The following is a 27,214-nucleotide window of genomic DNA, read 5'->3' as shown; positions in this document are numbered from 1 at the left end:
TCACAGATGTCAGGTGTTTCCTCCCCGTGGATATGAAGCAGCCGCTTCTCCGCCTTGTCTACACCCCAGGACCAGGTGGCTGGGCTGGGCACTGGAGCAAGAGCAAACTGATCTCAACGAATGTCTTGGTCCCAAGACCCAGGCAGCATCAACAGAACAACCCAGGGTTCCCCGCCAGGCAGGGGAGCCCCTTAGGGAAGGAAGGAACCACAAGGCCATGCGTTTATAGTCAGCCAGTGTGAGTTACCAAGCGCAAGTCCCTTCCCCTCCCTGGAGTCTCCGTTTTCTGTCTACAAAATGGACTGAATGTAACACCTGCTTTCTATGTTCACTTCCTCTCAAAGTGCCCGGTAACGTACTGGGGACACATGACATTGGGGGAAAAACAAGGACACGGTCCTTGCCCACGAGGTGTTTACATTTTGGAAAGGGAGACAGACATTAAATACAGATTTGCTTAATACTGGTTCCATTTCAACTGTCATCAGGATCACTGAGAGGCTACTAGTAAAATGAGCTGTAAGTAGTGGTTAACATTTAAGTGCTATGTGGGGACATCGGGCCAATTGCTTTACATATGATTGTAATAACAGCAACCACAACCCATTAGGCATTAATATGGGCTATTTTTAAAAGTGCGTATCATATATTAACTCATTTAATCCTCATTTTAAAATACCTGTGATGTAGACAGAACTATTATCCCCAGTTCAGAGATGAGAAAACTGAGGTACAAGAGATTAACTTGCTGAAAGAAACATAGCCACTAAATAGCAGAGAACGAACCCAGCCAGCCTGGGCTCAGAGTCCTATATACCTTATGCTGCCTCCCGGAATATCACTGCCTCATTGATCCTTGCTAAGTACTGTTGTTACTCTCATTTTCCACATTTGGACCCCAAGCCAAACGTGTGACTTCTGAGTTTGCACAGCTAAGAGGCGGTGGGGCTGTGACCACACGGGCCTTCTGTGACGCCTGTGAGCTGGTCTCCAGGACAGACTTTCTGATGTCTTTCCCGGCCCTGTTCTCGCTCAGGTGTTCCTGAAGAGCGACCGCGTGGCCCGCATGGTGCAGAGTGGGGGCTGCTCCGCCAACGACTCTCGGGAGGTCTTCAAGAAGCACATCGAGAAGAGGGTGCGCAGCCTCCCCGAGATCGACGGCCTCAGCAAGGAGACCGTGCTGAGCTCCTGGATGGCCAAGTTCGATGCCATCTACCGTGGGGAAGAGGACCCCAGGAAGCAGCAGGCCCGGATGACCGCCAGCGCAGCCTCTGAGCTGATTCTGAGCAAAGAGCAACTCTACGAGATGTTCCAGAACATTCTCGGGATCAAGAAGTTTGAACATCAGCTCTTGTACAACGCTTGCCAGGTAAGCTGCCTATCACCTGGGCGCAGAGTGGTGAGTAAGCAGGGCCACGTGATGACTTCTGTGTGCTCTAGACACCATTGCCTTCTCGGGCCATTTCTTGATTTTAAAAAAAACACACACAACATTAAAATTATATTTTACAACTACATTGGTAAAAGTTGAATGTAATTCAGGCTAAAACAGGATAGGAAGGTTTTCTTCTGATTTTAAAAGGAAGTAAAACATTTTGTGAGCCCCTAGAAGTCTCATGGGCCTTAGGTACTATGCTTAATGTATCTAAGGGTGAATCAGCCCTATGAGTAAGACCTAGCTCCCATGTGTCAGAAATTCAACAAGATCAAATTAATTGATTTTTTTAGAAAAGATTGTTTTGCTTTTAAAACAGATGGTGTTTCCCTCTTGAGGGACTTGTACTTCCTCAGCTAGGGAGACCATTGGCCCTCCGGCCTGGTCATCAGGAGTAATTATTGGAAATGGAAAGCTTCCAGAGGCCTGAGTATGCCATGCCCCGGTGTTAGTTACATCTGTAATCTCTGAGAGGATCTGAAGGGGCTAGCCGGGGGCTCTGCTTGGGCCCAGCTCAAAATGGGCTTCTGTTTTCTCTGGATCAGGGGTTGGGGGAGTGAGGTACTTACCCTAGGTCTTCATTTCCTGCAAACCTTTCCATTATATTCCTGCATTCATATAACCTATATTTATTGAGTGGCAGCTTTGCAATCTCTGCAGATTTTAGTGATGGGCACTTGGGAGCGTTTGTTAAATGCACACATCCAAGCCCCAGCCCTAGAAATGCTGCTTCTGCATTCTCAGGGCAGGGCCATGGAATCTGCATTCTAAACACAAGCCCCCCTCCCTGGTTGTTTTGCTGCCCTCTCCTTCTGAGAACCATTAGAGAAACTGAGCTATGTCCTGGTTCACCTGCGCCAACACTGCCCCCAAGGTAGGTTGAATGGAGACACTAGCTTATTGGCTAAGATTTATGCCTTGCTCAGTATCAGACAGACCTTGGTAATCCTAATATGACCCCCTCACTAGCTTATGGCTGCAGGCAGATAGTTAACCTCCCCACACGTGAGCTTGGGATGAAATTATTATAAGGAATCAATGTGTATAAAGCCCAGAGCAGCATGGTGGTGGTTAAAATATATTGTGTCCACTGGAAGAGACAAAAAGTCAACGCGGTATCAGAACAGTGCCACAGGTGATTGACATAAGAGCTACAGGATTTGGAGGCTTACTTTTTTCACCTCCATGGCTACCTTCTAGTTCAAGGCACCAACATCTCTTGCCTGGACAACCAGTGTCTACCCAACTGGTAATACTGCCTCCTCCCTTGCCCATGGTAATGCACCCACCAAGCACAGCTGGAGTGATCTTCTGGATCATGCCAGTCCTGTCCCAAAACCTTCCAGTGGCATCCCATCACCCATAGAAGGCACCCCAACTCCTCTCTAAGGCTTGAGGCACTACATGAGCCAGGGATGCTCACACCACTTTCGCCACATGCTTACTCACGGGCCTTCCCATTTCCCTAGCACTTCACATTCGTCTGGGCCTTTGCATTTGCTCGCCCCTCAGCTTACTATGCTCTTGCCAAGACCTTTGCACACTGGCACAGCTTAAATGCCAACTTCTCCAAGAAGCCTTCCAGGCCACCCCATCTAAAGTTCTCCCTTTCCTCACACCTCACTGAGTCACTCCATCCCATACCCCGGTCCTATTTCCATCATCGCCTTTACCACTATTTTCCATTTCTTATTCATCCATTTTTGCCTGTTTATTATCTGTTTTCTTCTCCCTGCTCATTTTTCACCAGTTAGCCTCATTCACCTTTTCATTATTTGCTAATATTTCCAGTACATGAAACAATTATTACACATAGTAAGTGATCAATAATTGCCTACTGAATTAATAAATGGATGGCAGCAGATTATTTTAACTGGCAAATAGGTCTTGTTGTCCATCCTATGGCTTACCCAGAATTTTCTGGGTATGTGAGTAAGTAGGAATCTATTTAGCATTTCATAATATAATATGTACATTACATTTAAAGATTTTCTGACATCCTATTTTCTCCTCAGCCACATTAATTCAGAACACTGATTGCCAACCAAAAGGTAGAGGGTTTCATTGATGGGTCAAGAAGTATTTTAAAATTCTCCTCAATATAAAAATAAATTGTTTTTCAATTTAAAATATTATTGCATCTCTCATGGTGTAGGCAGGTGGTATTACCATCTACCACAACCACTAACTCCACTGCTACCTTCTCCACCACAAGGAGGTGGGTTGTCAGAACTCCAGAAAGACTGACAATCACCCACCTGGGTGGTAAGTAAGATTAGAAATTAGAGATAGTCAAGTGTTCCTAACTCTGACAGGCAAACAATTATCCTAGGGCCGTGGTCGGCAAACTGCGGCTCGAGAGCCACATGCGGCTCTTTGGCCCCTTGAGTGTGGCTCTTCCACAAAATACCATGGTCTGGGCGAGTCTATTTTGAAGAAGTGGCATTAGAAGAAGTTTAAGTTTAAAAAATTTGGCTCTCAAAAGAAATTTCAATTGTTGTACTGTTGATATTTGGCTCTGTTGACTAATGAGTTTGCCGACCACTGTCCTAGGGATTAACTTTTCTTTTAATTGCAACAGTGTGTTATGTGTGTTTTCTGTTCTTGCTCAAATGTCAGCATCATTGGAATGAATCCATTGCTATGCCATTTCTTATCTCAGTATTTTTGAACTTGTTGAATAGGGCTATGTGGCCAGACCATAGTTTGTTGTATTCTCCTAAAAAAATCAATTAATTTGACTCATATTTTCAAAATCTTTCCCATGAGTTAGAAAAGAATACAATAAAAAATAATGGCCTCTCTCCCAAAAATAATGATTGTCTTTAGCTAAAAGGGAATTGTGAGAAACCTAAAGTACTTCTTGGGACAGGAATACTTAAGGCATTTAGTACTATATTCTAGTCTCACACCTAAGTCTGATTATTACTTCAGGGCTTCACATCAATAGAAATTAAGATAAAGGGCATATGCAGATAATTCATACAAAAAATAAATGAATTCTAAATATCTGATTAATTGTATGTTCCATGTCTTTAATAATCTGAGTTATGTAAGTATATTGGAAAATAATGCATGTATTTTAAAAGAAAGATAACAATGGTAATGATAACACATGGCAAACGTTATAGAAATAGGTATTCACATCACTGACTATTGGGATAATTTATTATTTTAACCTTTTTGTAGAGTAATCTGTTCATTGTTAGCCAAGCACATTTGTAAAGGGCAGACCTGTTGACCTAGCAGCTCTCCCTCTAGGAACTGGTTATAAGCAAACACTCGGAGGTGTGTGCAAGAGTGTTGAGTTAACCACATAAAAGATACTTTTCAGCCAGTAAAATAGTTGTTGAAGAAGAAAGCTTACCACACAGGAAACATTCACTGGCTCTTTTAAAATGGAAAACCAGGCTCTGACACCGAGTACGAAGGCTTGATTTTACTTTTATGGCAAAAGAATTGGATGGTGAAAAACAAAACCATAACTGCTTGTTTTTAGGGGTAGCATTATGGTTGGGTTTTTTTTTGTTTTCATGTGTGCTTTTCTGTGTTTCTGAATTTTCTGCCTTAACCATGTATTTTGTAAATGGAACCAAATAGCAAAAATCTCAGCAAAAAAGCTCTCAAAACAATGGGATAAGGAGAAAACAATCTTCTGCATTGTTTTCTAGACTTCAGCGATTAATATACCACTTCATCATTGTTGTCACTTCCAAGTACTACCTGTATGATTACTTATTTAATATTTCTAATTAAACCAACGCCTAAGTCACTTTTTAAACCTACCTTTCTCTTTAGAAGTAATGAATGTAAATAAAATCACAGCTTTGAAGTATTAGTTAAAAAAGCAGCCAATATGCATTAAAGTGACATATAACCAGTGAAACAGAAGCTCTTCATTAGTCTGCCCTCATGTATCATCCACTCACCAGTGATGTGGGAGGCATGGCTGGGGCGACCAGTGCCCTGACGTGCTGAGGTTGGTGAGCCCCTGATGCCATCCCTGAAAGTAGCCCCAGACTGACCAGAACAGCATTCATATAAGTCTGCATTTCTCACTACCTGCAATCAGCTTTCCGAAATTATAGATTTGAGGCCCAGGCTAGGTAGCTCAGTTGGTTTGAGCATCGTCCCAATACACCAAGGTTGCAGGATCGATCCCCAGTCAGGGCATATAGAGGAAGTAACCAATGAATTCATAAATAAGTGTAACAACAAATCAGTCTCTCTCTCACTCTTTCTCCCTTAAGTCAATAATTAATTTAGAAAATAAATTATAGATTCATTTCCTTGCTTTCTCATATATCACACTGAACTCAGCAGAGCTCTATTAACATAGGGGAGCAGAGCTAGAGAAGGGAAAATCACATGGCTTTCATTCTCACTCTGTTTAAATCGTTTTTGTTTTGTTTTGTATTTTCTGGACCTTCCTCTGAGACAAAGCAATTTCTAGGTGCTTCCAAAACCAGAAATGTACACATTTTCTTCTCATGCACGTTGCATCCCAGGGGAAGCTGTCATCTGAGTGCTGCTGCTGCTTCTGAAGGTTCCCCTGATCTCTGTAAGGTTCGTCCAGGAACTGCAGTTTGCATCTCAAATGAGAAATGATGTTTATCAAAGAGAAATGATCTCAGTTATATTCTACGTGTCTGTTGTAACTCGAACCATGTCTAGCAAAACTTTTTAAAAAGTGAGGAGGCTTAACGAACGTCTTCATATTTGCATATGGGAGTTTGTACATTCTATCTGGCTTATTTGAGAATCCTTGGTCCTATCTCATAGAAGCATTTGCTTATACTCAACATAATAATCAGGAAACTCTTATTACTAAAATCAGTGTTGTTTTTATGTTCCAGATATTTTATGTAAAATATCTGGAAACTCTTATTACAAAATCAGTGTTGTTTTTATGTTCCTAGACTCCGGGAGGAAGAAGTTAATTATGTCCCTATTGGGGCATTTGAGTTAAATTCTAAACCTAACCAAAAAAAAAAAAAAATAGGCTAGTCTCTTTGAGAATGGCTAGAACACCTGGGAAATGAGACTAAGACAGATTTTCTTGCCATCTTCATAAAAGGCAAAGTTAATTATGATGATGGTGATGATGATGATGATGATGGTATGTTTTTAAAGTTTTAAAAATGCAAAGCACCATCCCTCCCATTCCTCTGAAAATGAGTTGATTTGATGTCCAGTTGTACCAAGTATCTGCTATTTCTGACCCCTCTGCTTAACTGGACAAGTTATTCTTTTTTAAAAAAATATATTTTTATTGATTTCAGAGAGGAAGGGAGCGGGAGAGAGATAGAAACATCAATGATGAAAGAGAATCATTGATTGGTTGCCTCCTGCACACCCACACTGGGAATCAAGCCTACAACCTGGGCATGTGTCCTGACCAGGAATCAAACCATGACCTCCTGGTTCATAAGTCAGCGCTCAACCTCTGAGCAACACTGGTTGGGCTCAGTTTGTGTCTTTTTCTCCTTGACTCACATTTATCTTGACCTGTGATCAGATCACGGTTCGATTCCCAGGCAGGACACATGCCTGCTGGCCTGGATGAGTTATTCTTCATTGCTTCATTCTCAACCGTGTGCACATTTTCTCTTGAAGAACATTGCTGAGGTGTGTTTTAAAAGAAGGCAAGTCTACATCTCCATATGTTTTTAAATGTACATAAACTCTTCTTAGGGAAGCCACCCAGCTCATCTCCAAGGGGGGTATGTTTCTTCATGTTTGGAAGCTGCGCTGTGAGAATGGCATTTCTGGTTGTCCTGTTATTGATCTCACCTGTAGCGCCTCGAAACATCAGCTGTATGACTCTGACCTTCTGCTCAGCCAGCATTTGTGCCTACGGGGCATCAGGGATAACACGCTTGTTCCAACTAATGGAAGATGACAGCATTCTCTTCATTTATCTTCACGGAGTGTCTAGAGATTTTTCACTTAATCTGCAAGACTTCGCTAGAGACACATGGATTATAATTTTCCACTCTACAAACACCTGTGCATTTTCAAAATTGAATTCCCCATCATTATTGATCTACTAATTTTCTTAACATTTTATTTCTTTTTTTCCACACCATCATCAGTGTGGCCTTTGATGATGTGGTTATCTTATTACAGTGCCATCTTCCTTTGACTTGATTAGCACTTGGCATATTTTAGACGCTGAAGAGAAACCTCAAATTAGCAGGCGTTCAACTGTGACCCAGATTACTGGGTTGTATCCATGCCTCATTATAGAGTCTGTAATCCAAAAATGTCCAGGAGATCTATCTGTTGGCTGAGATTTTGCTTCTTGGACTGGCCTCTATTTCTTAATCACTTTCCTTAGCCCTCTAAAACCAACACAGTTCTTTGCACATAATGGTTTTTTAATTAATATGTTACTGAAAAATGGTTTAAAATCTGAGGGGGCTGGCAATGAGAGTCTAGTATTAACACTTTAATTTAACAAACCTTTCATTATTCATAAATTCACCCACTTATTGCATATATATTTTAAGTACCTACTATGCACTAGGCACCAAATGTCAAGTGCTAGAGATGAAGCCTAAACTTTCCTATGTATCATAGAATGACCCATGACCTAGCTTCTGACCATCTTTCTCTTTGCTAACCACAAGACATCTCCCAATGACCTTATAGCTTTTGTCCAGCTTAGATATTGTATTTGTATTTGTTGTTTTGCTTTGTAACAAATGAACTCAGTGGCCTAAGAGAATACCCATTTGTTATCTTACAGTTTTTTTTAGGTCAGAAGTCCAGGCACAACTTAGCTAGGTTCTCCACTCTGGGATACAGAAAGCTAAAGCTAGAAAGATGGTTTTGTCTAGGTTGTGTTCTCATCTGTAGGCTCAATCAGGAAGGACCCATTTCAAGCTCATGTCCTTACAGCTGTAGAATTTTTCAAAGCCAGCAAGAGACAGAGAGACAGAGAGACTGAGGGAGGGAGGAAAGGAGAGAGGGAAGGAGGGAGGGAGGGAGGGAGAGTATTGATGCTTCAAATATCTGATTTCTAGATCCTCTTTTTAAAAAATCACCTGATTAAGTCAGGCCTACCCAGAATAATTACCCTTTTCTATTAAAGCCATCTGATTCAATACTTTAATTACATCTGAAAAATCTCTTCACTCTTCTCATATACTATTGATCAGAAGCAAGACACAAGCTCTACCCAGCAAGGGGGAGAGACTATAACGGGGTGTGACTTACTGGACGTTATCCTAGGGTTTCTGCACAAGTGTTCTTCCCCATCTTGATGATCTTTATATGGCTGGCTTCTTCAAGCATCAGTTTACAACGTGTCCTTTTTAGAGAAGCATGCTTTCATCACTTTGCCTAAAGTAGGTTTCTTCTTGTTTGTTTGTTTTGTGACAGTGACTTGTTGATTACCATTATAGAATTTCACATAATATGAAATTACCTTGCATATTAAATGACTTATTCATTCTCTTATTGTCTAACCCCTGCCCCACCCCCACCCGGACACACACACATCCATGACTATCTCTTTAAGAGAAAGACTATGTCTGTTGCATTCACAGCTATATGGCCAATATTCAGCACAATGCTTGGCACAAAATAGATGTCCAACTAAATCAGTAATGCAGAGGCCAAGGCATGTATGGCCTCCTGGGGCTTACATACCCACATTATATTCCACAAAGGTGTGTGTCGTCTGGCCATTTGTTTCTGGTAAGATAAAGTGCAGCAATGGAACAGGCATGTCCATCTGAGACCTGAATCCACCTGCCGATACTCCTCTAGTATAGTGTGGATTTCACCTGAGGTTCACGGTGTGTCTTCAGCCATGGACTTTCCCTCTGGTCACACTCAACTTGTTTCTCCCAAAACAGGGTTGCAAAACTTAAATCTTGCTTTCCAAAGTCACGCACAGCCTCTAGCAGTCATTAGATATTTGATGGATTGCTGGTTTTCAGCGGCTTTGCTTGCCAAGTGTACTTTAATTTTAGTATTCTTGGGATGTGGAAAGAGGCCAAATGCATATACCCCATGAACATGTTTCCTTCTGTTCTGAGAGACAAAATTGGAGGGCATTAAAGATGTGGAGGGGACAAAGCCAGATAGAGTATTTAATTTCCCAGAGCAACAATTCTCTGAAGACCCCATCATGATTTTTTTTTTATGATGGGGTAATCAGAAAATTCTTCTCTATAAGTTCTTCCTGGAACACGTGGCCAGATATTTCCATCTGGCTGCACCTGCTGTTGTTGAAAGACTAACTGTAATGGGAAGTTGAAATTGAAAGACGGTGGGCATCCTGCATCTGAGGAACACAGAATTGAGTATTTTTTATGCAGCCTTCAAAACTGCTATAGATGTTTCAGCAATCTTCCCTTTGTTGCCAAAGTGGAGCCATCAATGTGCTCTTTTATTCAAAGTCTGTTCATAAGCAGTGAACCACAAAATTGTAATCAGAGGTGTTAAAGAGGTGTGCTTTCAGAAAAAGACATACAGAAATGTTATTTTCTATGCTTGCCATCTCTCACTTAATGATGGAAGCTATTATAAACCATCTAACACAGCTTTGCAAATAGAGATGTTTTCTAAGTTTTATGACATGTGCCACCCAGACCTCCCATTGCTAATGATTTGAATTTAACTTCTCCCAACATGTAGCCTTGCTTCTTCGGTGATTCAGACCTAAAGTTTGCAGAGACTTGGGAACTGGGGTGTAGTAGACTGCTTAAATGCTGTTGCTAAGTGTTTCGGCTTGAACCCTTTCTGAAAATAAGCATACGCTCTCTGAGTTCTGTGTCCTGCCTGGCTAGTGAGTGGTCCTCATGGACCATTCGGGGAGACTCTGTGACCTGTGTTCTGACCTCCAGTTTGAACAGTAACGATGCCCACCAAGTGGGAGCATCTACTATGTGCCAGGCACTAAGTGTAATCCTTTACATATATTATCATATTTAAGCCTTATAATACACTAGAGGCCCGATGCACAAAATTCGTGCCAGAGGCTCTGCCCTCGCAGCCCCGCCTGCCTTGGCCAACCCTCACAGCCCCGCCTGCCTCGGCTGGCCCTCACAGCCCTGACTTTGTCCAGAAGATTGTCCAGGTCATCTGGATGATTGTTCTGCTGTTCGGTCTAACTAGCATATTAGCTCTTTATTATATAGGGTTTGCAAACTTGATATTTTACCCACATTTTAGCAAGGAAAAAAAATAAAGACAGAGAAAAATTGAACAATTTTTCCAAGGTCAAGCAGCTGTCAGCAGCAAAATCAGGATTTGGCTCAAAATTGCATGACTCCAAAATAAAATCTTCAGCTCAATTGCTAAAAACTGTAGTGTTTTTCATCGATATAGGAAGTTCTGGAGAGTAAGTAGAAATTTTGCTGTTCCTGCCTATACGAATATGTGTGTGTTAGTAAATTCTAAAAGCCTGGTCCTGTTTTTCCTAAAATTTATTGGGGTAAAAGGAAGATCAACAGAAGTCTCAATTCTGTGTATTAACTAATTATGATTTTAGTGGGTGTGTCTTCACTCAATGGAGACCAATTAGGTTTGTTTCATTCATTTAGGTTTTATCTTATTAATGCTAATGTTTCCTGGTTTAATTTTTGAAAACAGACATAAAGCCCCACAGTGTTTGGAGGATGGTTAAGATCAGATGTATTTATCTTTCTTGTCTTGTCCTTGCACATGTGGGATCCCGCCAACTCTGACTTTAAAAAGTAGCTACGTGGTGCTTCACAGCATGAGCCCCTTCCTGGCGGGCTCAGGGACCCAGAATGAAAGCAGAGTTGCTCTCTGGAGGCATACCCACAAAAGCACACGTGAAAATTCAAATTACAGAGGTCTTAAATTAAGAATTAAGCCAGGGCGATAAATATGCTAGGCTTTGTGGATCCTACAATTTTTGTAGCAACTACTTGATTCTGTCATTGTAGCAAAAGCAGCCCTAGACAATATGTAAGGAATGGGCATGTCTGAGTTCCAGTAAAACTTTCTTTCCCAAACAGGCGGCTGGTAGAGATCTGACCCAGGGCGGCAGTGTGTCGACCCCTGGATTAAATAAATATCACATTATAACAAAGAATTTTTTTATTTTCCATAAACTTACCCTTTGGATATAAGATGTTACCTTTTCAATCCAAAAGGTTTTCACATAAAACTTAGCTCATCATTGTGTCAAGAGTGGGAAATTACGATTGTCTACAATGTTGGAACTAAAGACAATTGTTATATAACACAGGAGCCAAGTATGTTGTCAGAATCTTCATACACCAGACTCATTGCAGGCTCTGCTCCTTAGCACTGTAAATCTTGGACAAGCCACTTTATGCCCCTAAGTGTCAGTGTGCTTGTCTGTAAAATGGGAATAATAACAGGTTGTGTTTTACTGAATTTATTCAGTGAGACTATGGTAAGTTAACAAATGAATCACTTAGCACCATGCTTGGGCATATGCACATTAAAAAAATAGAATAATCATCATTTATATTACTTGAGCCAAGTAATATAAATGAGCCAAGACTTGGCCCATGATTGGGCATTTACCAAGTGTTGGTCTTCGTAGAATTTCACAGCTAAAACCTCCAGCATAGTTAGAATTTAACTCCAATATTGTACAGAAATTGAACACTGAACACCAGAGGTAGAAAATAGGACTCCAAAGTTGCAGACATTTGCATTCTGGCTCTACTACTTACTCTGTGTTCTTGTGCCAGTCAGTGAACCTCTATGAGCCTCATGTTCTGCATATACAAAATCAGAGTAATGATAGCTCCCACCTAATAAGATAGTTGGTACTAGTTTTCGTTAGCCACCACTAATTAATTGAATTCCTATGACTTGGGAAAATTCCATTCTGTTGAATAATGATGTTTAGGATTGAGCTGGTTCTCTGGAATCAGTTCTTGAAATCAAACCATCAAATTGTGCTAAAGAAAAATCTTGCCTTCAAGAAGTATACAATGTAGTTTGAAGAGACAAAATTATACGCAAGCAAAATCCATCCACAATACAGAGTCAATTTATAACATAGTAGACAGCTGTAATGTATAAGGGTAGCATAAAATGGTAGTAGAGATATTGTGTGGGTATGAATCTAGGCTCAGCTACTTATTATCTATTTAACATTTAGCAGGTTCATTAACTTCTCTATAAAACATAGATATTAAAGCTATTGGATAGAAATAAGAGTCACATGCTAAAGAGTCATTATCATGACCATAGCTTGAATTGGTCATGATAATTAGTGGCAATGGTGATGGGGGTAGTGAGGGTGGTGACATAGTGGTGTAAGCTTCAACAGTTGGAGGACTCTGGAGATCTCAGATAACAATGGGGTTTGATTGGTCAGTAGCCTCTCCATAGAGGAGATACTAGTTGAATTGGGTTTAAATGATGACTTGGCAGTTTAAGCTAAACGAGGAGAGATTATTTGAGATGCCTGCTATCCTCTTTTGCCAGTAATGAAACAGAGTAGAGAATAAATCCTATCTAATAATAGACAAATATGCAAATTGACCACACCTCCAACACACCCACAAGCCACGCCCACAAGCCATGCCTACCATCCAATCAGAGCGAGTATGCAAATTAACCCAAACCAAAATGGCTACAGCCACAGAGAGCAAGGTTTCCTAGGTAACAGAGGAAGCCAAGCTTTCTGCCAGCCATTGCAGGCCTAAGCCTCCACTCAAGCTACAAAGTTTCAATTATAGAAGGTAAACAAATTCAAACAAATGGCGGCAGAATGGAGCTTGAGAGAGCAGGCCAGGGTTGCTGCCGGCAACAGGGGAAGCAAAGCTTTCTGCACACCCTGGCCGGGCCCACCCACTTAAGGCAACAAAGTTTCAATTATAACCCCAACACAAATGGCTGCCAGCCTCGGAGGGAGCCCCAGGCTTGGCTCTGCTCCAGGCTACAAAGTTTCAATTGTAGAAGGAAAATAAATTCCAGATACCAGAGCCTCTGCTTGCGTTGCCAGGGGACGTGGCCCGCCTGCAAACCACCATAGGCCCCTCGCTTAGGCCACCCCACGCCCCAAGGGAACCCCACCCTGATCAGGGACACCCTTCAGGGCAAACCAGCTGGCCCCCACCCCTGTACCAGGCCTCTATCCTATCTAATAAAAGAGTACTATGCAGATTGATCATCACTGCAACACACAATATAGCTGCCCCCATGTGGTCAAAGATCCTGCCCCCATGTGGACACAAGATGGCCACCACAAGATGGCCAGCAGGAGAGGGCAGTTGAGAGGGACCAAGCCTGCAAGGGAGGGCAGTTGGAGGTGATCAACCCTGCAGGAGAGGGCAGTTAGGGGTGACCAGGCTGGCAGAGGAGGGAAGTTGGGGGCAAACAGGCTGGCAGCAGAGTGGTTAGGGGGTGATCAGGCTGGCAGGCAGAAGCAGTTAGGGGCAATCAGGAAGGCAGGCAGGCAAGCAGTTGGGAGCCAGCAGTCCTGGATTGTGAGAGGGATGTCCGACTGCCCGTTTAGGCCCGATCCTGGTGGGATCGGGCCTAAACGGGCAGTCCGACATCCCTTAAGGGGTCCCATATTAGAGAGGGTACAGGCTGGGCTAAGGGACAACCCCCCTCCATGCACGAATTTCGTGTACCAGGCCTCTAGTATATATATGCGTGTGTGTGTGTGTGTGTGTGTGTGTGTGTGTGTGTGTGTGTGTATATATATATATATATATATATTCATTTCAGAGAGGAAGGGAGAGGGAGAGAGAGAAACATCAATGATGAGATAGAATCATTGATTATCTGCTTCTTGCACACCCTACACTGGGGATCAAACCCACAACCTGAGCATATGCCCTGACAAGTAATCGAACCATGACCTCCTGGTTCATAGGTTGACACTCAACCTTTGACCCACACTGGCTGGACATGAAGCTGATATTTAACGGGCAAGATGGTGAACTTATTGTCTGTGTGCACAATTTAAGCTGTCTCATGGCCAACACATTGATTTTTATTGCACTAGAAGAGAGAGGAAGTGGTAGTACAGCTGCTTCTTTTTCAGGATGTAACCCAGAAATTGTAATCACCTCCACTCAGACCCCATTGCAAGAACTTAGTTACATGACCATATCCTTTTACAAAGAAGCCCTACAGATATCTCTAGCTGAGCAGCCATGTTGCCAGCCAAAACTTTGTGGGGATCTAGAGATTCATTCATTTACTGATAAAATCAGCTTGTATACCAGGGCCTGCTTAGCACTCTCAACCACTTTGGCAGACTCATTGTTATTAGGTACTTTTTAAGACATGCAAAATGACAGAAAATATAATAACACCAAAACAGGCAAACCCATTATCCAGGTTAATAAACAAATGTTATTGGTGCAGTGGAAGTCTTAATCCCTAATCCTGCCCTAAATATGAAGTAACCATTTTCTGCTGTCACTGTTTATCCTTTCCATGCATTTCTTTCCTTTTTTAAAAAAAAATATTTTAAAATTTATTTTTAGAGAGAGAGGAAGGGAGAGGGGAGAGAGAGAAACATCAATGTGAGAGTGCAACATTGATTAGCTGCCTCCTTTACACCCCCAACCGGAGATTGAACCCGCAACCCAGGCATGTACCCTGTCCTGTAATCAAACCAGCAACCTCTTGGTGCATGGGTAGATGCCCAACGAACTGAGCCACACCAGCCAGGGCTCCACACATTTCTTCATACTTCTTCATTTCTTCAACATCTGCACTCTGAACAGGTCTAGTACTGTTGTGGCTATATGAATCTTCATAGACGACATACTGGACTGTAGATTTTTTTGCACCTAATTTTTTTTGGGGAGGTGTTCATCATGATTTGAGAAATTTATTCATATTGATACATGCAGATCATTTATTTTCTGGATGATATTACATTATGGGTATGTTGTCACTTACTTAAAAAGAAATTCCAGTTTTTTACTATTACAAAGAAATGCTATTGTGAATATTTCTATACATGTCTCCTTGTGCACATGTACAAGAATCTCTCCAAGGGAACATACCTAGAAGCATAATTACTGGTCATGAGGTAATTGCATCTTCAAGTTATTAGATATCACTAAATAATTCTTCAATTTGTTGTACATTGCTTTGAACAGCATATAAATAACTATTTTATTTTTTACAAAGAGTCAGTTCAAAATTTAAAACTTTATTTTAATGCAGGAACTGGACTTCTCCCACATTACTGTGGGAAGGATAAGACTCAGCAATTCCACCCCTTGGTACTTATCCAAGAGAATTAGCATTTTTGTCCACCAAAAATATGCACAAGAATATTTAGAGTGGCTTCATTGCCAATAGCCCAAAATTGAAAACAACTCAAATTCCCATCAACAGTGGAACAGATAAATACAATGTAATACTCAAGCAAATAAACAAAGAACACTGGTGCCTTTAACAAAAAGGATGAATCTTACAGACATATACTGAGAGAATATATCCCAACCCAATGAGTACATATTCCATTACTTTATTTATGCTGAATTCAAGATCAGGAAAATCTAATCTGTGGCAACATAAATCAGAATAGTGATTGTGCCCAGCTGACATGGCTCAGTGGTTGAGTGTCAACCTATGAACCAGGAGTTCACGGTTCGATTCCTGGTCAGGTTGTGGGCTCAATCCCTAGTGTGGGGCATGCAGGAGGCAGCCGATCAATGATTTTCTTTCATTATTGATGTTTCTATCTCTTCCTCTCTGAAATTAATAAAAACATATTTTAAAAAGAGCATAGTAAAAAAAAGAGAGAGAGAGAGAGAGAATAGTGGTTGCCTCAGCAGAGGAGGGGCACTGGGTTAGTACTGATTTGAAGATACTCAAATTCCAAAATGTTCAATATCAGTAATATCTAAAATGGTAGCCACTAGCCTCATTAAATAAACTTTAAAATTTAGTTCCTCAATCACACTAGCCACAGTTTAAGTGCTCAATAGACATGTATGGCTTGTGGCTGTCAAAATGGACATGCAGATAGAACATATCCATCCTTACACAAGTTCTTTATCTTGAGCTGGGCGGTGTCTGCTTGGTACACATATGTCAAAATTAATCAAGGTGTATGCTTGAAATGTGTACGTTTACAGTGCCTATGCCTCATGAATAAAATGTACTTCAAAATAAATATGCTATGCCTCATAAACTAAGGGGAAAGGGCACAGAAAAGAAATAGGAAAGAGAAAGAAAAGCAGGAAGATCTTATAAATAAGAGCTATTCAAATTTGAATTTTAAATTATAATATGCAATGTGAACTCAGAAGAAAAAAAGCTCCATACAAAAATAGCAAATTAACATGACTTTAAAAGGAGATTATTTATCATTGGCTTAAGTCAGCTCCTTCTAGTTTGCAGGTTTAGAAAATTATCGAAACATAAAACCCTGAGCTCTCAAGCAAGTTTTCTCAAATTGGAAAGCATGCATGGAGACTCTGGCTCACTGTCCTTGTTGCATTTCTACGTAACTAATCTATGTTGCTAATTAGATTCCTTCATGAAGCACGGTTTCAATCCTTTGTCTGTGTGGAGATGTGTGACCCCAAGCATGGGTAAATGTGTGCAGAGTAATGAGTTAGATTAGAGTGGTCTGATTTCTGTTTTATGAAAGTCAATTGGAAGTGCAATGTTAATCTTTGTCACAGAGCCCTGATTAACCCATTGCCTATCTTGCGTTCGCAGTAGAGGATTCTTTTTAACATGTATTTGGTTTAAGATTATCAAGAAGCATACGGGAGAAGCAGTCTGAGAATTGTAGATCGACATAGACAGTCGTACACTGGAGATATACTCATGTCCTCCACCATGTCTGGACAGAGCAGAGTGAATCGGAAGAGCTATGTGACCTTGGGCAACTTCTTACCTTCCTTGAGCCTCAGTGTCCTTACTTCCTGCCTTTGCTGACTGCCAGAAGGAGTTGTTGTCTCTCTATTTGTTCCCACCACGAGTCAGGGCAACCACTAGGACAGCACAGAGCACAGCTGTCCTACAATCCATTACCAGGCGCAGGACTGTGAGCATCTGAGGACTGTGAAGTGCATCTTGTTTCCATAGCACCTAGGCCGCTGCCTGGCTCCAACGTATCTCACAAAAGATTTATTGAATAAGTGAGACAGTGAGTGAATGAATGAATGCTGTAATATCTATTGCTATGTAACATATAACTCCAAATTTATACACCTTTATTATCTCACTAAGGGCCCAGTGCACAAATTCGTGCACCTTGAAAGGGACTGTGGGCCACAAGGCTGCGGTGGGCACAGGGGCGGGTCTTGGCCCATCCTCTGCGCCCCCACCCGGCCCCTCCTGCCATGGCCCCCAGTCCCCTGTCTGCCGGCAGCCCTGCTTCCACTGCCGCTGCTCCCACATGCTAACAGTGATGGCCCAGCTCACACCCGCTGATGGCGTGGAGTGACTGGGGCCAGTGCCAGCAGCGGGTGCAAGCAGGGCCAGCGCTGTCAGCGGATGCAAGTGGCAGCTGCTGCCCCAATCACCCCTCAGGAGCAGGGGGAGGTGGAGAAGCCCTGAGGAGTGATCAGGGCCAGCAGCCGCTGCTTGCACCCGCTGATGGCGCTGAGCAATCGGGGCCAGCACTGGCAGCAGGTGCGAGCACCCAGCAGGACCACGGCATGTGGGAGCAAAGAATTTTCAGTAACCACCAGAGGCTCGCCCTGTTTACAGCAACCGGCACCCTGCCTTGGTCTGGTGCCCCCACTCACCTGCTCCACCATCCTGCTGCAGCCAATGCCTACCATGTTTCGCATTCTGCCGCCTGCTGTGGATGCCTCCCATGTTCCGCACACGTGCTCCCTGGTGGTCAGCACACGTCATAGCAACTGGTTGTTCAGTTGTTCGGTTGTTCTGCCATTCATTCTATTTGCATATTAGCCTTTTATTATATAGAACTAGTGGACCGGTGCACAAAATTCATGCACATTAAAAGGGAATTAATTAGAGGAAATATTTTAATATTGCTATTTGCCCTTTCTCTATAATAGAAATGTCAGAGATGAAAGAAAATTAGTAAAATATATATGAAAATCTTTCTCCTGCCAGAGTCTGGGGCACACTGCGGGACCCAGAGTTAAGTCCCCGCCCACCTGCACGCACCTCAAAATCATGTGAGACCCAGACCCAGCTGACCCCACACTCGTCAAGCCCTGCAGGGTGGGAGCGCAGCCTCAGGTCCCCCATCAAGCCCCATCGGGGTGGGGGGCATGGCCTCATGTTCCCCGGCCCTGGCGCCGGGGCGGGGAGTGCACCCTCAGGTCTCCTGCCCTGGCCTCAGGTCCTCCTAGACTTCACAGTTACTCAGAGGCTCAGGCTGATGGAGCAGCCAACAGTTACAGTGTCTTGAGCTGCCATGCAAGAGGGAAAAGAGGACTCTGGTGAGTCTCACACCAGCAATCAAATGCTTATCCCAGTATATTCACAGCATTTCTCTCACAGTCCATTGGACAGAACTAGTCTCACCAGCTGCAGGGAGACAAGGAAGTGTAGCCTTCCTAGGGGCCCAGCAGAGAGAACTGGAAATATTTGGCAGGTAGCATCAATGACCACCACAGGTGCAAAGGAGGGCTCTCTCTTCCCTGTTGATGCAGAATGAGAAAGTGTTCAAGGCAGGACATACAAGGTTACCCAGTATTTCCAGGAAACAACCACAAGAACAACACTAATGTAATATTAATTACAACTTGAATTGTGCTTATTATATGTAAGAAAATTAATTGTCATACAATAACTCATTGTTGGCCCTTGAAAAATGTGAGGGTTAGGGCACCAACCCTGTGCCATCAGAAATCCACATAGGACTTTTGACTTCCCAAAAACTTAACTATGAATAGCCTACTGTTGACAAAACGAAAGCCTTACTGATGATATAAACAGTCACTTAACACATATTTTATATGTGATGTGTATGACATTATTCTTGCAATAAAGTAAGCTGGAGAAAAGAATTTGTTATTAAGAAAATTATAAGGAAGAGAAAATACATTTATAGTACTCTATGTATTTATTGAAAAATATCCACATATTAGTGAACCTGTGCACATCAAACCTGTATTGTTCCATCAACTGTACTTTGATTCTTTTTATTTTACAGATTATGAAACTGAGACACAGAATGCTTCAGTAACTTGCCCAGAATCACATCACATAGCTAGTAGGCAGCAGGCCTGAGATTTGATGCAAGATCTCTCTGACACTGAAGACTGAGCACTTAAACCTCACTTTATAAATCCATTCAGCTGTTGTGCAAATCACTTCCTCTCACTGTTGAGTTGAAGGAGCAAGTTGCCGCTCCTGTAACTTCTCCGCATCTCTGTGGTTTAAGTTACAGGTGTGATTGAGATGGATTTGCAGAATGTTCCATCCTTTCATTCCCTGATCGTGCTCAGAGAAATAAGTAGAATGTTTGTCGACATTTAGAGGCAGCACTGAGCTCCGTATCCAGTTGGGTACTAAGAAAACAGGCTCCTACACTCACTCACTCAGCAGCATGGACACATAGGATGCTGGGACGACTTCACCTGAAGCAGGGCCAGGGCCACTCATTGTTTCCAGATCTCAGATGCTTTTGATCCCAGATGCAAAAGCAGACAATAATAAAAATGACTAGCATTTGCGCTAGGGATTGCTATAGGTATGCCTTTTCTCATGCAGATAAATACTATTCATTTATCTATCACCATTTTAGAGATGTGAAACCTGAAGCTAAGAGAAGTTAACTAACCAAGGCCACAAAGCAGGTTTTTGGAGAGATTAAAGACTTGATTCCAAATTTCAAGCATTTATCCACCCTGGTAGACACATGAAGTTGCTTAACATTTTAATATCTCTCTCTCTCTCTCTCTCTCTCTCTCTCTCTCTCTCTCTCTCTCTCACACACACACACACACACACACACACACACATGCACACACCCATTTCTTCTAGTGTCTTTCCCATTCTCAAGTCCAACTTATAATATTTATTTCAAAGATAAAGGAGAATAAGAGATACAGATATATTTCACTTGTTTTTCCCTTGGTCCAAAAGATTACCTGAGTCATTGAATTTATTTTGTATCATAACAGTCGAGCTTTCCCAAGCAGCTTCAGAATAACAGCACTTACTCACTTATTATCACTGAAAGGATCTTTAAGTTTGGATATGAAATGGCACTGGCTCCAAAGTCTCCCTCAAGCTCAAACTTTCATTTTATTTTTTTCAAATTAAAGTGTAGTTGATATACAATATTATGTTAGTTTTAGGTGATTCAACATTTATATTCCTTATAAAGTGATCACCATGATCAGCCTAGTAACCATATGTCACCTCACCGTGTAAAGTTATTATGATACTAGGGGCCCAGTGCATGAATTTGTGCACCTTGAAAGGAACTGTGGGCTGTGAGGCTGCGGTAGGCACAGGGGCGGGTCTCAGCCCATCCTCTGCGCCCCTGCCCAGCCTGTCCCGCTGCGCCCCGGTCCTCTGTCTGCTGGCAGCCCCACTCCCACCACCCCTGCTCCCACATGCTGACAGCGCCAGCCCCGCTTGCACCCGCTGATGGCAGGGAGCTATTGGGGCCAGTGCCATCAGCGGGTGCAAGTCGGAGCTGCTGCCCTGATTGCCCCTCAGGAGCAAGGGGAGGTGGAGAAGCCCTCGGGCAATCAGGGTTGGCAGCTGCCGCTTGCACCCACTGATGGTGCTGAGCGATTGGGACTGGCACTGGGCACCAGCAGCAGGTGTGAGCGGTGGCTCCAGTGCCAGCTGTGGGTGTGAGTGGGGCCAGCATTGGCAGTGGTTGTGAGCAGCAGCTCTAGCGCTGGCAGCAGGTGCAAGTGATGGGCGGGACCGTGGTGTGTGGGAGCAAAGTATTTTCAGTAATCATCAGAGGCTCACCCCGATGACAGCAACCAGCGCGGGCCTTGGTCTAGCTGCCCCGTTCAACTGCTCCACCATCCTGCCCGGCCAACGCCTGCCATGTTCCACGCATGCTCCCTGGTGGTCAGTGCACGTCATAGCGACTGATTGTTCGGTTGTTTGGTTGTTCCGCCATTCAGTCTATTTGCACATTAGCCTTTTATTATATAGGATTATGACAATGACATTTATTTTATAACTGAGAGTTGTGCCTCCCAATCTCCAACTTTTTCGCCCATCCCTCACCCTACCCAGCCTCTGGCAACCATCAGTTTGTTCTTTGTGTCTATGAGTCTGTTTCAGTTTTGTTTTATTTGTATTTGTATTTTGTTTTGTTTTAGGCTCCACATATAAGTGAAATCATATAGTCCTTGTCTTTCTCTGTCTGACTTATTTCATTTAGCATAATACCCTCAAGATCCATCCATGTTTTCATAAATAGCAAGATTTCATTCTTTTTTAGGTCAAATAATATGCCATATTATATATATACCACATCTTTGTTATCCATTCATCTATCAGTGGGCACTTAGGTTGCTTCCATGTCTTGGCTATTATAAGTAATACAGTATTGAACTTAGTTGTGCATATATCCTTTTGAGTTAGTGTACTTGTACTCTTCAGATAAATATCCAGAAGTGAAATTGCTGTATCATATGGTAATTCTATTTTTAAATTTTTGAGGAATCTCCATATTGTTTTTTATGGCAGCTGCACTAACTTACAATCCCACTGACAGTACATGAGGGTTCCCTTTTTTCCACACCCTCACCAACACTTATTTGTTGTCATTTTGATAATAGCCAGACAGACAAGTGTGAGGTTATATCTCATTGGGGTTTTGATTTTTATTTGCCTGATTTATTAGTGATGTTGAGCATCTTTTCATGCATCTGTTGCCATCAGTATGTCTTCTTTGGAGAAATGTCTGTTCAGGTTCTCCGTTTCGTTAATCGGATTTAAAAATATAGAGAGTTCTTTATATATTTTAGATATTAACCTCTTATTGGATATATACTTTAGAAATATTTTCTCCCATTCAGTAGGTTGCCTTTTCATTTTGTTGATGGTTTTTCTGCTGTGTCAAACTTCAGTTTTCAATCCATATTTGAAGGATCTATTAAAGTTATTTGGTAATAATTATTGGTAAACAAATGAGGATACAGTAGGAAAAGACAATGAGATGTGGCTCTTAGTATCTTCCAAAAAATTTAAATGACTTTATTTGAGGAAAAAGTAGGATAGGTGTTACATTAAAGAAAGGTTTCTCCAATTAAGTTAGCAACGTATTGTTCAAGGTAATAAGGGAGCATATAACATCTCCCTCCCTGCAGAAGTCTGAGAGGCCAGGCCCTGCTAGATAGAAATAACCAGAATGGCAAAAGGAACATGGACTTTGTAGGTAAACCATTCTGGATCTGAATTCCAGCCTTGTCATTCACTAGCTGTATGAGTTTGAGCCGTGACTTAACCTTACTGAGCCTCAATTTCCCCATCTGCAAAATAAAATAGTAAAATGTGCTCTCTTGGCCTTGTAGGGCTATCTACGTAATTGAAGGACATAGAGCCTTCAATTATAAATTTATAAATTGATGAGTTATGCAAGCACAAGATGATCCAAAGTTGAGTGTATGCCACTTCTTAAAACCTACCCTGCTATAGAATGTCCAGAAAAAGAACAAGTCCAGCAGCTAGAATAATCTCATTGTAGTTTCACTCCAGGTAGAGTCACACTAAGTATTTGGGGGAAGCTTCATTAGGATTTCCAGCAGATGAGTCACAGGCTCCCAGGACTGAAACAACAATGCTTGCTTCTAAATGAATGTTAGTCCTGTCCCTCAAGACAGTGGTTATGAAGGCCTCCATGGTGATTCCATTCACACTCGTGTTAGTATCATCACTTGCAAAACCTTTCTCTAATGGAAAAGAGTGTAGGAAGCCCACATCCTTGCAGGTGCCACTTGAACAGGGCACTGGCAACTTTCTCAGGCAGCTGGTGAGGATGACAATGTTTCTTTTGTTTAATAAACTGTCCATTTTAGAGTCTGTGACTATTGCTATGGAGACAACTGTGAAATCAGAAAAAACTAGGTATTGGGCTTTAAAAATCAAAATTTCTCCCAGATGTCCCACCAACTGAAACTGTTCTTACAGATTAGTTTTTCTGTTTGAACTTACCTATAAATGAAATTATATATATACTAGAGGCCCAATGCACGAAATTCATGCAAGGGGCTATGCCCTTGCACCCCTGGCTTCATCCAGAAGGTCGTCTGGATGGTCATTCTGCTGTTTGGCCTAATTAGCATATTAGCTTTTTATTATATAGGATATAGATAGATAGATAGACAGATATAAATATATAGATATATATACTCTTGTGTGTGCCTTCTTTTTCTCAACTTAATGTCTATGACGTTTATTTTGACAATTGCAGGTAACAGTGGCTCATTCACATTCATTGCTATGTAGTATTTCAGTGTGTGAATGTACCAAATTTGATCTATTCTACTGTTGATGAAGATTTGGGTTGCTTCTGTTTGGAGCTATTAGGAGTAAAGCTGTTCAGAGCACTTTGATACATGTTATTTAATGGGTGTTAGGACTCATTTCTTTTGGTATATACCCAGGATTGGAATTCTGGATCATGAGACTGATATATGTATGCAGATGTTTATCTTCAGTAGATATTGCCCAACCATTTTCCACTTTATAAAGTGGTTTCACCAATACGCTCTGTTACCAGCAATAAAAGAGACACTCTGGTGCTTCACATTTTCACCCACACTTGGTCCTTACCAATGTTTTTGTTTTTATTTTATTATGAAGATATAATATTAGCAAATAAAGTTGAGGCTGATGAAGGACTTGGCCAAATAACCCATGTTTTACATTTTGCCAGCTTTGGCATAAGGCACTTAGAAATAATTAATTTAGAGCATAAAGGACCTTTTAGAAAAAAGGACATGAAAAATGATCCAGCTGAGTGTTTTTCAAGTTTCTTTAAGCTGCAGAATATCTTCCTGATAGATACTTACCAATGTTTTTAAAGCAACGACTTTTTTTAAAAAAAAGAGTTGCCTTTGAAAAATCTGTCCAAGTCCTCATAACACTCTCGAATACCTATCAATACAGATAGAATCATGAATAGAGCAAGAACCTGACTCTCTTGTGGGTGGTGTTTCTGATCTTACTGTGCCATTAAGAAAGAAAGAGAATTTTTATTTGAGAGTTTGGTTGTTGGTCAGTATGAAAAACATAAAGGAAGCAGAAGGTTAATTACTTTGAGTGAAGTGTTGTTTTTGCTTTCTTTTGCCAGAATCCAGGATTATTTATCATTAGCTATTGATCAATATGCTTAATGGGTCACTTAAAGATATTGCACATCCCTTGCATAACTAGAAATGGAGCAATCTTAGATCCTGTAATTAATAATGAAGCAAATTAGCCTTCCCGGCAGAGTGATCTCATGTCATAAGTTGACAGCACGTCTCCTCCAGTGCAGACTGGGTCGATGGCTCATGTCCTCCCGGTATTTGTGGCTAAGATCCGGTCTGAAAACCTCAAGGTTGTTTTTGTTTAGTCCAAGGAATGTGACTCTTCACTTTCAAATTGAATGTAGACAAGTCAAGAGCTTAAGTTTGGGAAAAGAGGTATAAATGCATTACTTATGCTGTGAAGCACGAAAAAGAAAATAGTGTAATTATCCTTCCAACAGAATGAATTCAGAAGTGCCTCCATGGACCCAAAGAGGCCATTTCTCTCCCTGTCCCCTCGCCTCATCAGGGTGGGGAGTTACTTCCAATAGCTGCGGACAGTAGCTGCTCAGCAGCTCCTCACTGCTCCATGCTGTTACCCAAGGAGAGAGCTTTAAAACACCTGCACTGCCCCTCCCTTGACCTGCTTCTCTCTCTTGTCCATTCCTGGTTCTATGCCTTTCATCAGCGTAACATTCCTCATGAGCATGGTCAGGCGTCCCTCAGTGAACTGAGCAGGCAGCGCAAAACCGTGTTGAAAGCCTGGTGCTCAATTCCAGCTCTCATGTTCCAGCTGCCCGGCCTGGGAAACTCTCTCTCCCCCTCAGTGACCCTCTCTCAGAGATGGGGAGTGGGCACAGCACCTCCTAGTGGGGCAGTAAATTTCAGGGAGGGATTCACAGGGGTGATGGTCTGTTTCTAGGGTGACGCCTCCAGAGCATAGATTTAGGAGCAGGCGGACATCCCCCAAGAGGTCCTGGACTGCGAGAGGGCGCAGGTTGGGCTGAGAGATCTTCCCTGCAGTGCACGAATGTTGTGCACCAGGCCTCTAGTAGTGCTATAATAGGTGGTAGGAATTCTTTGTATGTCTTTACCAGAAAAAATAAGATGTATGTCTATGCCTCGATTTACTTATTTTAAATTATTATTTTTAGTGCATGAGTCTGCAAACCTGGGAAGTGCTCAGTGGTGTCCATCACAGCAGTGCCAGGTGACAGATGGGCTGTCAGGGAAGGAGGAGCCAGATTTGAGAGACAGATAAGCTCGCAGACCTGTGGATGGGGAAAAATCAAGGAGAATTCTCAAAGAGCCTTTGGTTTCTCCCTGCCCCAAATGAAGCAGGGGTGTGAGGATTGATCTAAAGCCCCACTACAGGGCGTACACTTCTGTTCCCCCCTGATCCTGGGCCCTCTTGAGCATGCGTCCTGAGTACACATAGCAAGGTCAAGTGCACGTAGGGGAACAGTTGGCTTCCATCTCTCAACCAAAAAACCATAGGCACGATCCCTTGCATGCCTCAGGACTCAAGTGTGGCCACCTGACCTGTGATACTCTCTACCCTGAGCCCTTCCTCTCCCTGTTCCAGAGACATGGCCCCTGGAGAAGTTCTCCAGAGCACCCTGGGAAATTGCGCCCTCCCCGAGACCATGGCTCCCACAGTGCCTCTCAGATGGAGCCCGCAGAGGTGGCAAAGGACAGCCAGGCCTCCAGCAGCAGGCATTTTGAGCAGCACCTGCAAATTAAATTAGCAAGGGTTCCACTTCATCTCCTGAGCAGCTCAGCCACACCCCCAACCATTCCCAAGCCAAACTGACCCAGTTTGAAATTAAAATCAGGTTTATTTTTAGAGGGATGTATTTTCTGCTTGCCTCAGTCTCCATGGATGCTTTTTCCATCTGGCCCCGTAAACATTGGAGTCCATTATCCCCAGAGCTGCTGAGCCCTTCAGAGGGCTACTTGAGAGAAGATGGAGGCCCAGTGGAGTCTCGCTTATGCACATTCAGAGGCAGCCCCTCACTTGTCTTGGGCTGTGCCTACATTGCCAAAGCGGGGCTGTGGACAGCTGTGTCCCTTTTCCTCTTCTGTCTGCTGGTCTCGAGGCCGACATCAGGGTCCCTTGGCCTGGAAAAACCTTCGAGTTCAAGGTGATTTACAGCCTGGTCACACTCGGGTTTAGCAGAATCTGCTGGCATTCATTGGAGACCTATAACATCTTCTCCTGATAAAAATCCAGACGATATGAATGGCCTCTTTGCAGCCAGGCTCAAGCACATTTGTCATCGCAGCTGAAGGCTCTGTAATTTTCCTTTGTAGCACCTTCTGCGAGGGAATTTTTCACAGGACTGCCTGGATAACATCCAGCTCTTTTCTCAAAAGTGTAAGCTTCCTAAGGCCCCAGCCACCTCTCACGTACCCTTCACCAGGCCAGAGCCCAGTACTATAGTCAGTCCTCAGCAAATGAGTGAAGTCAGCTCCTAGATCAGTGGTTCTCTGCTGGGGAGTGTGACACCTATTGCCCACACCTCCGGGACATTTCCAATGTCTGGTGATATTTTTTGGTTCATCTCAGGGATGGAGGAAAGGGTGCTACTAAATCTGGTAGAAGCTAAAGAATGCAATGCTATTCAAC

At 42.6% G+C, this 27,214-nt stretch overlaps 1 protein-coding gene across 8 annotated transcripts in view; it reads left to right on the top strand.

The window, feature by feature from the left end:
* CADPS (calcium dependent secretion activator) overlaps positions 1-27,214 on the top strand; it is a 468,003-nt gene that overhangs the window by 128,654 nt on the left and 312,135 nt on the right. For all 8 annotated transcript variants that reach the window (XM_054729907.1, XM_054729908.1, XM_054729904.1 and 5 more), the window contains one exon: positions 1,037-1,369. In XM_054729907.1, coding sequence (XP_054585882.1) covers positions 1,037-1,369 — 333 coding nt within the window. The remainder of the gene's footprint in view (positions 1-1,036; positions 1,370-27,214) is intronic.

The sequence above is a fragment of the Eptesicus fuscus genome, chromosome 18, assembly GCF_027574615.1.
Source record: "Eptesicus fuscus isolate TK198812 chromosome 18, DD_ASM_mEF_20220401, whole genome shotgun sequence".
Taxonomy (NCBI): Eukaryota; Metazoa; Chordata; class Mammalia; order Chiroptera; family Vespertilionidae; genus Eptesicus; species Eptesicus fuscus.
Note: the sequence above shows the minus strand (reverse complement) of the source record. Positions and strands in the feature narration are given on the sequence as shown.